At 39.9% G+C, this 17079-nt stretch overlaps 1 protein-coding gene across 3 annotated transcripts in view; it reads left to right on the plus strand.

The window, feature by feature from the left end:
* LOC111149090 (ATPase phospholipid transporting 8A1) overlaps positions 1-17079 on the plus strand; it is a 233220-nt gene that overhangs the window by 126585 nt on the left and 89556 nt on the right. For all 3 annotated transcript variants that reach the window (XM_022506004.1, XM_022506005.1, XM_022506006.1), the window contains 2 exons: positions 1213-1352; positions 15959-16097. In XM_022506004.1, coding sequence (XP_022361712.1) covers positions 1213-1352; positions 15959-16097 — 279 coding nt within the window. The remainder of the gene's footprint in view (positions 1-1212; positions 1353-15958; positions 16098-17079) is intronic.

Genomic DNA, 17079 nt, shown 5'->3' on the forward strand with positions numbered 1-17079 from the left:
CTAGGAGTAGGTCACCTCAAACATCGGATTTGATTGTTTTCCCAGGGTGTTTCTGATGAGTCCTTTGTTTTGTCACTGTATCTCAGGTTTCTTAGACTTTTTTTATTATTATTTCAGGTTTTTTATTTAAATTCAATTAACGTGTAATGTATTATTCGTTTCAGAGGTAGAGTTCAGTGATTCATCAGTCTTATCTAATACCCAGTGCTTATCACATCATGTGCCCTCCTTAATGTCCATCACAGTTACCCCATCCCTTTTCCCTCTCCCCTCCAGCAACCCTCAGTTTGTTTCCTATGAATTAAGAGTGTCTTATAATTTGTCTCCCTCTCTGATTTTGTCTTGTTTTATTTTTTCCTCTCTTCCCCTATGATCCTCTATTTTGTTTCTTAAATATACTACAAACTTGCATTGAGAAAGACCAGTAATAAAACAACCACATATCCCTGTAAGAGGTAGATGGTTTTCCAGGTAAACTCCACTGTGGTCCCTCTCCTTCATAAGCACCTCTGAAGACACAGTCATAAGCCAGCCACTGTGCCTGGTCCCGGAGTTATACATATGAAGAATTCAGGGCCTCTTCCCTCCAAGAGCTATACACTAATACAGGAGATCCACAAGAAAAACAATATGAAACTTTGTCCTTCACACCATACAAGCATTTGGGGATTTCTGCCTCGGGTCTGAGCAAGAGGAGAATGCTTCAGAAATGATGGTAGGAACCAAGTCTTAAAGGAGATGCCAGGCAGACAGTGGAGGGAGCTGGAGGGAGCAAAATGGAGAAAATGTGACCAGCATGTGCAGAGACCCAGGTATATAGGAGGTAAAAGACAGAGAAGGAGTTTGAAGACACTTGGTACATGGGGAGCGAGTCAGCCTTTGGGGTCTGGACTCCATCCTGGGGATGAACAATTGAAAGATTTCTAGCAAAAGAATAACCTGATAAGGTCAGGATGTTAAAAAAATCACTCTGAAGAAAGCACAAAGGCTGTATTGAAAGAACCGGCAATCAAAAGCAGGGGGCCGGTTGAAGGTGAGCCTTGATCCACATTGTACGCTGAGGTTGTGTCCTAACTGAGCCAGACGTCAGCCATATTGCTTGAACTGAATCAGTCTTTCCAAAACGAGACTTCGTCATATAGAAAGGGAAGGGGCGGGCTTCTGAATGAAACCTAATTTGGTGTTGGGGGGATGTCTGCTACCTTTCGTCAGGGTTAAGAACTTTATGTTTCGCGGTTGCTGAGATTTCGGAGAGCGACTTTGAGGAGTGGCGCACGGTCTACCAGCGGGCGTCCACATCGGTGCAGAACCGGCTGCTGAAGCTCGAAGAGAGTTATGAGTTGATTGAAAAGGTACGTGAGAGACCATTTTGCTCATGTAGAAAGTCTGGTTTCCAGAAAAACTCAGTCTTTTCAAGGAGCCCATAAACAAAGATCAGAATATCTTGACACACCACTTACTGTTGAATCTCCTCTGGTCCGAACATTAACAAATCTTAATACCGGTTAAGGCTTTTGCTGAAAAGTCTCTGGCATTGCTCTGCATAGATCTTCCTACTTTTCATAACTTTGGGTCAAAGTTAGGCGAGGCTAACCGTCTTCTTGCCAATGTATGCTGTTGCTTCTGTGTCACCGAAGATAAGCATGTCCTCCCCCACACACTCGTGCACACAAGTTACATACGCATGTGTGTGTGCATAGAGTTGATCAAGGTGTATCGTGTGCAACAGGAAATAATATAATAAGCTTGTGTGACTCTAATAATAAGTGAACAACCCGGTGCTTATCCTGGTCAGTGTGTGTGTGTGTGTGTGTGTGTGTGTGTGTGTGTGTGTGTATGTGCATATACACCCATCCCTCATCTGCATCACAACTGAAAATGCTCTCATTTTACAGATAAGGAAACCAGGCTATTCATCCAAACAGTGATGGATACACTCTGATTGATACTTTATAAATAGCAAGAAATCTTGCTTCCTTAATTAAAAATAACATTAATTAAAAATTGCAAGAAATAGCAAGAAATCTTGTTTCCTTAATTAAAAATAGCATAAATAGTTATACTTACTGTGGGCAAGGTGCTGTTCGGAGCCCTTGGATCTATTAACTGCTTTGATCCTCACAGTGTCCCTTTGAGCTAGGTACTGTTCATTCCAGTTTCACAGACGAAGACATCGAGGAAACAGAGAGGTTAAGTGATTTGGTGGAGATGACACAGTTCAAAAGAGAGCGAGCCAGAATCCTCCTTCTGGCTCCAGAGTTCATGCTCCCAGCCACTTACGTTATCTTCCTTCTTACCTTTCCCTTTCCATCAAATAACTTCCTAATTGCAGAATTCCTTAACTATATTCATGTTTGTACTGCCCAGAATCAGGTTTGTCTGTTAGTTTCAGCTGATTGGATCTTGCCTACAGGTAAGTAAAAGATAACATTTTTTTTTTTTTTTTTTTTACTCCTCCCTCTCTTTCAAACAATATGCTCCCTGGTGCTTCCTTTCTTAAAAGGTGGTTGGCACCACCAATGCCTCCCTTCCTTGCTCTGCTCCCTGGGTGCCCTCCCCTCTGTGTGATACTGGGGAATGCTCCACCCAGCTGCCAGTGGTTTTCTCTGCTGTGTACAGTAGCCATCTGTGATTCTAGATACCGTTTCTCCTGTCTCTTCAATAGACCGTGATCACTTTAGAAGCTGGTTTCTCAGACCTTCGTTATATTTGAACTTATTTTTGTATCCTGCTTATTTCTCAGAAGATGTGTGATAGCATGTATGGAAACTCCAGCTTAATATTCATCTCCCAATTGTAGAATTACACACACAGCTTTCTCTCAGTTAACTTGCTGAATCATTCTCTCTCTCTCTCACTCTCTCTTTTTTCCCTGACATATTTATATATGACTATGTCTTTGGGGCATTATGTGGCAAAAGAAAATATTTTATGATTTATAAGGCCATGGCCATAGTCTCTTCCAAGCTCTCCCACCAGAGGTACATGTTGTCCTAAAGTAATAGCAACATTGATTTTTAATCTGTTACTTTTCTTAATTCTTTTGAGAACTAAAAACAAAAAACTACCGTTTGGGAATAACTTTTCTCCTATCTCCTTAAGTACACAGCCTGAAGATAATGTAGCTTTTACCTTCCATGGCAATGTGGTAGAATTAATATACAGTAAGTTACAATCAAATATTTGAAACTGGATTCTAAACATTAAATTTTGTTTCTATAAGAAGCACACTGTCAAATTCTGGAGCTGAATATTTAATATGCCTAATAACATTTTTTACTCTGAATGCCCTGAGGTTTGTAGATTAGATTTTATAGGTTTAACAGTTTTTATTGTTGTTGGGGTATATGTGTGTATGTGTGTGCACACAATATCTGATCTTTAAAACCTTGTGACTTCCATCTTTTTAATGAAATAGATGTTCAGGCTCTCTCCAGCAGATGGCAATCGTGAGTCACATGGAAATTTAAGTTGCCTGGGGACATGGTATTACATGTATATTTTTAGTTTACAAATACAGATGCCTCCCTCTGACTGCCTCTTTCCTAAAATGGATGAAAAGGATAATTTATACCTATTTCCTTTTTACTTTCTGATAATCCATGGTCTCTAAGTTTTACTGAAACCTGGAAATGTGAAAGGATTGGTTCCCTTGCTCAGCCAGCTTCCAAAGAACTGGTTTGCAGTGTCCATCCCTGCCCCCAAAACCATAATTTCATTCAAGTATTGATTTCATTAACTTTAATTAGACTGCTAATAGATGTTAGGTATTGAGGAAACACAAGCAAACAAGGAACACTCAGCTGAGACCCTGAGCATCATGGTCTGAACAAATTCCTTAAGTAAGGAAATCTAAAGGAACCCGCAGTGTTGACCCACAAACTTGTCCAGCGGAAGCCCTCAGAGAGGTGGTAACTTTTAAAATGAAACCCAGAAGTTTATTTTACCAGTTAAAGGAGATCAGGGAGGGGCTTTTGGGGGGGGGGTTGTTTTTGTCTTTGTTTTACTATGCAAAAGATCACAGGTCTTTTTAGGGAAAAGTACAGGCACAAGACACTGACGAGTCCATGACTGAGAGTGGTTTTTCCGACAAACCTGCTTTTCCCATCCCCTATCACTGGAAGACTCTTGGGTTTTTAGTGGAGAGCCAGGACGCTATCGCTCCTTCCCTGGTCTGAGCTTCCTTTGTGAAAATCAGGGGGGGGGCGGTAGTGTTCCATAGGAATTGGGGGTGACTGCCATTAAAACTACCCAACTGAGGCAAGTTTCAACACATCAGAGCCCAGATCCTGCTGGTGCATTGCCCAGTTTCAAACTCAGTGCCTTAGCGTTAGGAGTCAACCATTTTGGCTTCTTCTTTGGCTACTTTAAATGAGACGTGTTGATTATATAATCTTTTTGCATGTGATTGGAATCTGTTTTTTATGCAGACCGTAAGATTGAACTTCGTTCCCATAGGAGACAGTGAATTTTAAACCATGAGAGTCGTTTTTAGATCTTTTTTTTTTTTCTTTAAGAGCAAAACCCATTTCTCAAACAAAATATTGCCTGAACCATCGTATATATAATAGATAAAAGCAAAGCTGCCCTGTTTAAAGAGTGGAGGGGCAGGGAGGAGCCCCACGTTGGCTCTCCCCTTAGCCTCAGCACTTTGCCCTCATCATGGTCTGTGAGGAGTTTTTTCACGATTCTGGGGTTCCACTGAGCACTGTTTGGAAACCATATAATATTCTATCTGTGTGTGAAATTTTGGGGAAATGTGCTCCTCAGAATACTATAGATTTTCAATACTTTTCACTTTTCAGTGAAAGACCAAATCAATGTTGTGGCCCTATACAAGATGTTTCTGAACATATTTGAATTAATGATGCAAAATGCCATCGACACGTTAGCGGTAGTGTTAAGTTAAAGTCATTCAAAACTTGAAAGATTTGTAGAGCTTTTCCTGAAAAGAATATTTTTAATATGTTATAAAATAAGTGAAAACATTACAAATGATGAAGGTTTTACTTCTAACCTTACTCTCTATCTTATCTCTCCAGTGTTTGCTCAAACAAGTAATTCAGTTTTTGAAATTTGGTTAAAGCCTTATTCCTTTGGGTGCTATAAACTCCTAGCATAAGCTGCAAAACTATCCAAACAGACCAAGAACATCCAAGAAGATAATGACATCGGCCCCTTGGCACACTGCTTTGTCACTTTTCTTTCCCAGCAATCTGAGCACTAGAAACTACTCCCTTCATCCTCCAGGACACTAAAAGGAAAGAAGGAAATGAGAGAGGTCTGAAGACGTCCTCTGGATCTTGTTTTCCCTATTGACAGTCATTGTTAGAGGAGAAGATTTAGGACTTCATCCATCCATCTATAAAATAACAACATTGGGACGCCTGGGTGGCTCAGTCGGGTATGCCACTGCCTGCGGCTCAGGTCATGATCCCAGGGTCCTAGGATCGAGTCCCACATTGGGCTCCTTGCTCAGCGGGGAGCCTGCTCCTCTCTCTGCCTCTTCCTGACATTCTGCCTACTTGTGCTCGCGCTCTCTCTCTCTCTGACAAATAAGTAAATAAAATCTTTAATAATAATAAAATAACAGCATCATCTTTGCTATCAGGTGGGATGATATGAGCTCTAACACTTGCATTCAGATGGTAAACTTTTCAAAAAACTTAAAAAAAAAATTCTAATACTATGAGTTGTTTCAAGATGTTCCTGAAACATCTTTTTTTCTGTTACTACATGTAGGCCAAGAGGCAGCATTTATTCCTCGGAAGACAAAATCATACAGGAACAAGAAGGTTTCCCTAGTTCAAGTGCAAACGGGATTAATTAGAATCCTATCAGGTGGGGCACCTGGGTGGCTCAGTGGGTTAAAGCCTCTGCCTTCGGCTCAGGTCATGATCCCAGAGTCCTGGGATCGAGCCCCACATCGGGCTCTCTGTTCGGCAGGGAGCCTGCTTCCTCCTCTCTCTCTCTGCCTGCCTCTCTGCCTACTTGTGATCTCTGTCTGTCAAATAAATAAAATCTTTATAAAAAAAAAAAAAAAGAAAGAAAGAATCCTATCAGGTACTTGAGGTGTCTTGACCCAGGTTAGGAAGGGAGACTGTGGTATCGCTTTGGGTTTTATGGAAGGTAACACCTCTTTGCTTCCTCACCACTTCAGAGAACTTAGCTGTCTCAGTCTTTCAGAGAATATTCTTGATCTGCTTTACCTACTTTAACCTTATTCATTTGAAAGACAATGTGTTTGGACTCGTAATTTTTGATTATGAAACCACTTAATAGTGTTGGTCTGCATTTTTAAAAATCTGATTTTTAAAATAAAATTTAGAATTAATTTATGTGTTGGACCAGGAAAAATCACAGATGAGTTAACAGAATAATTATGAAGCTTTATGCTTCATTAGCAGTGGTTTCTCTGAAATTTCTCACCTTGTTCTTTGATCTGTCACTTTACATTTATTCTAACATGTTTCTAAAACAATTTTTTTTTTCCTCATAGTCATACTCTGTGCTGCTGGCTTCCTTTGAAAATTAATAGTAGAGAGGGATCTGATCTTATCAGGGAAGATTTTATAATTAAACCATCAGTCGAAATAGGAAGGTGTGCCTTCATGATCCATAGAGGTTTTTGAAAATGTTTTGTATTTATTTGCTTCAATAGAAAAATGCAGTTCTATCTTTAGGATTGCACAAATTACCAACTAATCACATCTACTGTTTATGAAAGCAAATTACTTACCTTGAGCAGTAACAGAAAACGGAGTGTGATCTAACACGTCTCTAGATTGGACAGTGATTGAAGCAGGATTCCCGTGGTGATCAAGTCGGCTTTTTTCTCTTGTCTTGTTATGAAACATAGGTTACAAGATATGTTTTTTTTAAATGACAACTTGTCTGATGTACTATTTTTAATAGGTTATGAGTCAGGGAAAATCATTTCTGTGCTTAAGAGTAATCAGAAAACTGTAACTTGGACCATCTAGCTCTCCTTTGAATCAGAGAACAGTGTTTCACACACATTTTGTAATTTTTGATTAATGTAGAGCCTCCAGTAGATTGAAGCTTCATGAGAGCAAGGATTGCTTTGATGATATTCATCACTATATTTCCAGTGCCTGCATGTCTGCCCTGTGTTAATTACTAAATAAATATTTGATGAATAAATAAATGATTCAATTGGATATAATATGTATTATATATTGTATATATTATATACATATGTGTGTAAATATATATATGTATATAATATATTCAACTGGATATAATCTATCCAGAAGCTAAGTTTCTTTAGTAGATGTTCGCTTAATGGAAGCCTGGCCCCTATTACTAATACAGTCCATGCTTTCTACACAGTGAGGATATTCATATCACATGTGTTGTCACTAGGGATTAATTTGGGGATATGTTGGGGAAAAGAGCTAATAATTTTCAAGAATGCATTCTGTAGAAATGTAGATCCAGCCATTTTAGGGACTTGTGCTCTGAGTTAATACATGAATGTGAAAAGCACGTGGTTTGAAAGATTCCAATAGCACATGCCTGGACACATGGCAGGCCCGGTTCTGGGCTCTTAGGCGCAGCAGGGGTCAGGGACCGAGACATCTCTGTCTTTAATTTTAGTGGGTGGAGATAGGCAGGGCACTTGTAAACTAAAAAATTTTAATTCCAGACAGAACTTAGTGCCGGGGCACCAAGATGAGTCACTAAGATAGGACAATGAGGTGTAATGATTTTTTTTTACATTATTTCCTTTACTCCTCCCTCAAATGTGGTTGACTTTTCTGGGTTTTTTTTTAAGACTGCTTTGATGTGGCATAATATAGATCAACAATGACACTCAGTGTGACTAAACACAACAGTTTCACACCCTTCGCGACATGTGGCAGTGAGTGGTTTGGAGGATTCCTAGAAAAATACAAAACTTAATGGAAAACAGGACTTTTCTTGAACATTTATGACTGCCAAGTTCACAGTAACTTCTGTATCAGAATATAATGCTTTTTTCAGATAAAAGGACCACTTCTATTCTTAGTAGCTGCAAATATCACTTTCGTTTGTACTAAAAAACGAAATGCACTAGATGAAAATTTACATGATGTACTAGTGATTTCGTGGTTTAAAATTCCAGTAGTTTCCTGTTTTACTGTTTGCTTAAGAATCTTTGCAGTCTGTCAGCTCATCTACTAAGACCCGCCACTTTTTGAGCATTGACTAAGCTCCAACTCTACAGCTCTTTACCCTGATTACTTAGTTCAAGGGTCTATAAAGTGGGGTACACAAGATGATCCTTTGGGGTGGGCAGGAAAATGCTATAGCTGCTGTTTCTATCTATATTTTACCTTAGCTTTTTTATAATTTCTGTTTGTGCATTCTGCAAAGCTGAGACTTTACTAATATTAACAGAACAAACATGTTTTATAAAAACACAGCAATGTCCTAGGTTGAGTACTCAACCTTTTTTTCCTACAATACTACTAAAAAAAAAAATAAAAGTTTAGAGATGACTGATATAATTTCATTCTCAGAATGACCCTATTTAGTCTGTATTATTAGCCTTATCTTATGGATGTAGAAATTCTTAGGAAAGCTACTTGCTGAAGAGTACATACTGAGTGGTTGGCAGAACAGGGATTCAAATCCCGGTTCTGCCTTAATTCCAAATCCCATGTTAACTATATTCAATAGTTATTATATTCAATACGTTATTCTGTGGGTTTGGTGTAGAAGAAAGCAAGAATGTAAAATGTTGTAAACCTGAGAAATAAAGTGCAACCGAGCACATAGGTTACAGAACCACCAGATCAGCCCTTAAAGGTACTGGTGTGGTTAGGACATGTCCACGGAGTCAATGAGAAAGGTTCTATGCACTCTATTTTGCTTTAAAAATGGGTGCAGAAGTTTGTTTTTCATGATTTTCCCTTATCTCGTCATTAGAAGCGTATTTAAGGTTTTTAAGGTTCCCTTTGATCTCTGATCACACTCTTCTCCTTTCTGGCCTAATAGATCTCTTACTAGGAGCATTTCGGGGTAGACTTAACACACTGGGAATTGCTGTCTTCCCTCTCAGGGAAGATGGACGTTGTTTTTGCCGGCTACACCCAATCGCCTCTCAAATCCTGATTCCTTTCAGCTGGGTGTGTGAATTCTGACCTTATTTGGTAGGCCTTTGGCTGCATGAGAGTTCAAGTATGATTTTCCATGGTTCAGAAAGCACCAAGTTAAAATCTCCTTCTTGGCCTTGGAAAAATGAACTGGTTGCCTGATTTCTCTAGAAACAGACAAATGAGCCATCCCAGTGTTTTAATGCTCTTAGTTCTAGTGTTCTGTACCCCACTTACACCGAAAGGTGAGAAGTACGAGGTTCTCCTTTTTTCTTTTTTCTTTTTTTTTTTTTTTAAGATCTTATTTATTTGACAGAGAGAGATCAGAAGTAGGCAGAGCAGCAGGCAGAGAGAGAAGGGGAAGCAGGATCCCCGCTGAGCAGAGAGCCTAATGTGGGGTTCGATCTCAGGACCCTGAGATCATGACCTGAGCCGAAGGCAGAGGCTTAACCCACTGAGCCACCCAGGTGCCCCTCCTTTTTTCAATAAAACCCCATTGTTGTGTGCTCCAAGATGCTGAGAAGAAAAACCACAAGCATGAATGCTGACCAGTGGAATGCAGAACAGAGAGGAGCCCAGCAACCTTGGCGAGTCAGCACTACGAAATGACTAAGGATCACATACCCACCAGCACATCTGAGTGCCAGGTTACCATATTTTCAAGCTAAGCAGGACGGTAACTACCATAGCCTCATAACTGGTCTTAAGGCCTCTTCCTAATCCATCCCCAGTCCGCCACCAGTAATCTTTTCCTGTCCCTCTTCAAAAACTCCGCTTCATCTCACTTTGACCTTTGGAATCCTGCACAGAACACACAGACCCTTCCGTTTCCATTCCCTGCTGGCTTTTCCAGCCTCATCTTTTTCCCAATTTACTACTCAGAGTTTGAGATGATGAGTCCAATTTCATCCTCAGAACAGTCCTACCAGATTAGCATCATTTAAATCACTGCCACACCTCATTTCATGTATTATTTCCATATTGTCCAAATAGCAACTTCTCAGGCACAATATGCTTTTGCATACTTATGTTTCCACACATGGGATTTCTTCTGTTCAGAATTCCTTGGCCCATTCTTTCCCCACCTTGGCCAAGTTTTAATTCTTCATTTAAGATTTAAGGTCGAGTGTTAACTCGTGTTGGACTGGATCTTTGAGCTACCCAGAGGAAAGAAGAGATCTCTTTAAAAAGAGAGAGTGAGATCTCTCCCCTGTGAGTCTCTCTTGTACCCACAAAAAAATGTTTTGTTTACTTTCAAGATCATGTGTAGCATATGGTAGTATTATTTGGGGAGAACACTGTTTTTCTCTGATGGTAGCCCTGTCGGACAGTTAAGAGATTTTGTCTGTAGTTTGGGATTGCGAGGAGAGAGAACCGGGTCGAGAGGATTCTGAGGCCATGCTAAGGAAGAAGGGTAGGAATTGCACAAGGAAATATCCAGAGCAGTCAGTCATGTATTCTGCAGAGGGAGGCCTGCAAACTCAGGCACAATGGACAAATCCACCCACTGCTTGGTTCTATAAATAAAGTTTTATTGGCACACAGCTACAACCATTTGTTTACACATAGCCTTTGGCTGTTTTCATGCCACGTCAGACCTGAGTCGTTGCAGCAGAGAATGCATAGCCCTCAAACCCTAAAGTATTTGCCATCTGTCCCTTTACAGGAACATTTTGTGAGCCTTGCTCTGCCGAAGCAGTTGTTAGAGCTCAGGGCTCAGGCCCGTTGCACTCTTACCATTGCACGTCTCTGGGTCTCACCTCAGACCTACTTCAGGAGAAATTCTGGGTTTGGGGCCTATGTATGTCATCAGCCCTTCTGGTAACTCTGACAACCACCACTCTAAGGTCCTTGTCCCATGGCTACTTCCTTGGGGTTTGATGCTAACCAGGCAGCCGGGGTCTAGGAGAAGCAGACACCAGTGAAAGGAACAGAGGTATGATCAGAAAGCTAGGGGGAATCCAAAGAAGAATGTCTCCTAGTAGGTTCTAAAATATAAATGGTCCAGAGGAAGGAACTCGTGGTTGGATCCCACCACCTTGCCCAGAACTACCTGCTTGGAGTGGATCTGTGAGTGAGGGAGTGCAGGCCTGCATGTGCGGAGAGGGACCAGTCCCAAAATGTGACTCTGGAGCCCACAGGTAGAAATGGGGAAGTAGGAGGGGTGCCTGGGTGGCTCAGTGGGTTAAAGCCTCTGCCTTCAGCTCAGGCCATGATCCCAGGGTCTTGGGATCAAGCCCTGCATTGGGCTCTCTGCTAAGCAGGGAGCCTCCTTCCCCCTCTCTCTCTTTATCTGCCTCTCTGCCTGCTTGTGATCTCTGTCTGTCAAATAAGTAAATTAAATAAATAAATAAATAAATAAAAATCTTTAAAAAAAAAAAAAGAAAGAAGAAAGAAATGAGGAAGTAGGTACAATCGGCAGGAGTGGCTCAGGACCAAGTCTGAAACCGATTCAGAGAAACACAGTTACTACCAAAGACTAAAGAACAGAAACAAATATTTAAAAACCTATAATGATTTGAATAAAATTCTAACTTACATTTAATGTTTTACTTCTCATTTGCTGCCTTTGGGTGTTTGTGGATTCCTGAGATTTTGTTCTTAACACCATAGCTCAGCTGTACCTCTCTTTGGCCTTGGATAATTTACCCAACCTCCTCAAAGCTATTAACTGAATTAATAAATGTAAAACACTTGGCAGTGTCTGATACATTTTCTCTAGTAGGGAACTATTTCTTCATCTTCCTGGTCACAGTCTTATTTCATATTGAAATAGAGGTTACCAAACGTTGCTCATATTTACTCCAGTAGGAAAACTTGGCTTACCGACGTTCTTTCTTTATTTGTCTTTAAAAAAACATCTGCCAAATAGCCCGTGTTGTAATCTGAAACCCAAATTGATATGAGTTTGATTATTATGCTTCTGATCGTTTAGGAACATTGTCGCAGGCTTTTTAAAAATAACAAAACAATCTAAGTACAACCAAACACTTGCTAGTATGGAAATAAGTCATTTTGAGGTTCTCTTATTTAGCAAAATATACATGTGCTTAGAAAAACATAATTTCTAAGTCTATCATAATACATTTTATCATACAGTTTTTTAAATATGCTGCACGAAGCCTTTTATCTTTGCTAGGGTAGAAATTTTACATTTATATGACTTTTAAAAAATTCTGAATACATTACGAACATCTGAGAGAGAACATAAGATTCTTGAAGGCTTTACTAGGCGAATAAATATTATTTCATGATTTTTCAGTGATAATTAAATCTACATTATATCAAAGAGTCAGCAACCTGAAACCTTTATAACTTTTTGAAACTTTGAAACTTTTTGAAACATTTCAAAATGAACATTTTGAAAGTAAAATTAGTGTTTGAGGTTTTGTTGGTTTTTTTTTTTAATTCCATAAATGCCGTGGGAATTTTATCACGTTTCAACACTTGCTGAATATGTAATTCCCATAGTGCCCATTACTGGCCATCTGTGTAAGGTAATACATGTTTGGGATGAAATTGATTACGGCTTAAACACTCCTGTGTTATGATCAGGAAAAGCACGCAAAGTTCACATTTTTTTCTAGTGGTCATTATGTAGCTAAAGATATTAATTTCCAGGGGCAGAACAGCCTATCACTAGAGATCTTAATCTCACAATAAATGACACCAGGGCCAAAGGAAAGGAGGCTACAGAGCCTTCCACTGAAATTAGTAAGTGCTGTACCAGAGGAGTTCTTAAGATAAAAGGAAGATAAACAGGTTTGAGAACAGTTTTTCCTTTGTAGTCTTCAAAACAGACCCACTGCAATTTTGCTGGGTAGTCAGAACTGTTTCATCACCCTTTTTAGAAATTCTTCTTGTCGTAGTAACCGACACACCCCAAGTTAGCCTGCCTGTTGACTTTTCTCCACATACACATCGTTGGCCCAACAGCTCTTTAATCCTTTATATTATTTTTACCTGGTTTGAAAAATGTTTCCTTTTTACCTGGGCAAAACGAAATCCTTCCTTCAAATAAGGCTTCAGTGTGACGTCCCCCATGCAGTCAGTTTATTTTTATTAGATTTGTGCATGATCATGTATATCTGTATTCTTCCTGAGCTCATTTCTCCCCTCAGAGCTACAAGATAAACAAATATGTATTTCTTTTTTTTTTTTTTAGATTTTATTTATTTATTTGACAGAGAGAGAGATCACAAGTAGATAGAGAGGCAGGCAGAGAGAGAGGCTCCCTGCTGAGCAGAGAACCCAATGTGGGGCTCGATCCCAGGACCCTGAGATCATGACCTGAGCCAAAGGCAGAGGCTTAACCCACTGAGCCACCCAGGTGCCCCCACAAATATGTATTTCTGATGAAGGTGTTCACCTCTTGGCTCTCCCATTGTCGACTTACCTCAGGGTTTTGTGAGACATTGCGAAAAAGACTTTTAGGTTAGAAAATTTTGAGAGCTTGTGTTACTGAACTATCCCCATGACCATTAAAACATCTTATCATGTTTTCTGTGGAATATTTGACATTTGAACACAGCTATATTCTGATCTTCCCTGGGATGGTGGCCAGGATGATTTAGCTACAGAAGCCCCAAAAGTTGCTTAAAGAATGGGGGTAGAATCCTTGTCTCAACATTAAAGTACAGCAATTGTGATGTTGGCATAGTTGTTGCTGAACTCTTCCTTTTCATTCTTGAACTTCTTGATGATAATTATTCATCAGGTTACGATAGATTTCAAATCTGCTTCCCATTAAAGATAATAAAATACTATCTCCTTCAAGAAGGGAATTTGCCTTCCTGTCTTATGTATTATAAACTAAGAAGTCATGCATCAAGTGAACCTAATTGCTATATACCTTATCTGGAATACATTGAAAAGAATATGGTCTCGATTGCAGCAATGCTTTATAACATTTGGCTTTAGGACTTCTCTTGATTTTTTTTTTTTTTTTTTTTTGGTCATTCCCTCACTTTCACTAATTTAGACACTGAATACTGACTGTCAGTGTTGTGGAGTTGTTGTATAAAGATGAACAAGACATGGTCCCTACTCTTGAGCAAAACTATCAGGTTAAACAGTTCATCTGAATATGATAAATTAAGATGTGTAAAGATGAGCCAAGTTCTGTCAGAGCACTGGAGAGGGAAAATTTCTTTTAGTAAAGCTTCAAAGAACCAGTAACTTTTAAGTTTGGCCTTGCAGGATGAGCCAGGTATCTCCAGCAAAGTAACAGAGGACATGTCGTGTGTATCCATAAACATACGTGCACATATAAACACACATGTGCATAAACACCCATGCATATGCATGCCCCCATGTAAGCACTGTGGCGAAGGCTATTGGCTGGCGAATTTAACATCCATTCCCATCCCTCTTCTGTCTGCCATCCCACTACCGAGGCTGGCAAAGCTGAGGGCTAATAGTTAAGGATGGCGATGTAAGTCTAAATAACCAAATATGGCCATATTTGGAAATCTGCTAAGGACTTTTGGGAACACTTTTGTTTTCAAATAGGAGATGGGTACAGTTGACGTTACCCCCTTCCTCTTGTCTTGGAGTGTGGCAGTGGTAATTACAGCCATGGCACCCCCTTGAGATGTTGAGAGAGATGTGCAGAGTGAATCTAGTGCCTGGGACTGCCTGTCCCAATACTACTTACAAAAGGAAAACCAAATCTTTATTTAAGCTATTGTTAGTTAGATATTTTCTGTCATATTCGAAAGCATTCCTGATACATTCATAAACTCTCTCGCACTTATTCATGTGTTTGCATCTATTTTAATTTATTTTCCATGCCTAAAATTATGGCTAATTTTAGACTTACATTTCAGTAAATAGTAAAGAGAACTCAGTGTTCGAAGGATGAGAGGAAATGGAATGCCTTCTTTGTTATTACCAATCTGGACACTCCTTAGCACTTGATTTCCCTTGTATGTATACTGTCCTTGTCTGATGTTTTAAATAAAAAGTGAAGGCAAGAAGGAGAAAAACATGATAAGAAAGATAAATGTTGGCGTGAGTCATATTGGTGGTTAGGGTACAGGGAAAAATCCAAGAATCCGTTGATTGTGGCTTAGTTTGTCACGGTCTATTCCTGTGTATCGAGGACCAAGAACAATTACCTGCATCTGTGTGGGGAGCCAGGTTTCCCAAATAGCCAAAAAGTTGTTATCTTTCTTCCTCCATTTAGGAAGATGAAAGCAGAAAAATATTCTTCTTGGGGAGCGATAAGAGCCTCCTGCAGAATGTATTGGTGGTGTCCAGTCTTATATGAAAGAAACCGTCTAGTGCACAAGACTGACCGTCCACTACACAGATAGGGAGCAACATGAAAAATACCCAGCCTGTTCTTTCCTACAGACACTGATGCGATCACCTGGTTTATTTCACTCTCCCTCAGCGTTTATAATTGTATGATATGTGTACCTTTTCTGACACAGCATCAAGCTACAATTGAATTATCTGAGCATTCTTTCTTTTTTAATAAGCATTTATTCTTATTCTTTTTCAAACAGGTCAGCAGGATTGCTTCTTTGCTGGGGTCATCTTCGTGGTTTTTGCTGTTGCTATCTTTCAGTAGCTGTCTGCTCCTCTTTAAGTCCCTTTGGATTTGTTGTGTTTTTGTAAGAAGCCGTTCTCTACCTTAGAGAGGAGTAAGGTAGTGTAGGTCTCTTTAGCTTCATGCCGAAGTACTGGATTAAAGTCAGGGATCCTTAGGAGAAAACTCAATGGGATAGTTGGAATTTACATCAAAGTCTATGCATTACCATTTAGTCTCTGATTGAAAGACATATGCACACTTCAATTCTTAATCGAAACCATTTTTTTTTCTTAAAATTTTTTCTACTAATTTTCCCTAGAATCTTCAACTACTTGGAGCTACAGCCATTGAGGATAAGTTACAAGATCAAGTGCCTGAAACTATAGAAACTCTCATGAAGGCAGACATCAAAATCTGGATCCTTACAGGGGACAAGCAAGAAACTGCCATTAACATTGGTGAGTCCCCTAATCCAAGCTTTCCATTGTGATGCTTTTTTCTCACTTTGACATATTTTAGAAGATAAGTTTGAGCTATTTCAAAATCTGAAAGATTTGGTTTTGTAAGATTTCCATATTTGTAATATTACTGGGCTTCCCTATATACTTATGGCCTCAGTGCCCCTTTACATTTGCTGTGGTTCTGTATACAGCCAGACCTTAGATCTTGCAAACACAAAATAACCCTCCCTCACCTTTGTCTCACTGCCTGCGCGCCCCCCGTCCAACCATAACTGACACATGTAGATAACATCTCTGCAGTTGCCTGTGAACGTGAGATTGGGATTATGGCAGACCTGTGTATTGGCACTTGTTTATGTGACCACAGGTTATTTCTAGGAATGGGAGATAAGAAGGTTGCCAGGTTTCATTCATCCTGCAGTTAATTCATTTTTCTCAAAGAGGTTTTACTAAGTAACTCACACTGCCATAACAAAATACCACAGGTGGTGTGGGTTAAACAGCAGAACTTTATTTGCTTACACTTCTGGAAGCTGGAAGTTCAAGATCAAGTGTCAGTCAGTTTGGTTCCTCCCGAAGTTTCTCCTTCTAGCTTGCAGTGGCCACCTTCCTGCTGTGCCTCCCCTCTGTAGCTAGCCTCCCCTCTGTAGATGCATGTTCCTGGTGTCTCTCTCTTTTCTTACGAGGCACCAGTGCTATTGGATCAGGAACCCGCCTTCTGACCTCATTTAACTCTAACAATCTTAAAGGCCCAGTCTGCAAATATTGTGGGTTAAGGCTCCAACGTGTAAAAACAGGGAGGGCACAATTCAGTCCATAACAGATGTCTCATTGAGAAGAACAATAGTATTTGGTGTGAGACCTGTAGTACCAGTAATAAGTAAGGAAACGTCACTCTTTTTATTTTCTTCCACATTCGGGAATAGTAGGTTGCCTGAACACTGCCAACCCTGATGTAGATTCAGCCTCTGGATATTCA

The sequence above is a fragment of the Enhydra lutris genome, unplaced genomic scaffold (assembly GCF_002288905.1).
Source record: "Enhydra lutris kenyoni isolate GAN:26980312 unplaced genomic scaffold, ASM228890v2 scaffoldscaffold21, whole genome shotgun sequence".
Lineage (NCBI taxonomy): Eukaryota > Metazoa > Chordata > Mammalia > Carnivora > Mustelidae > Enhydra > Enhydra lutris.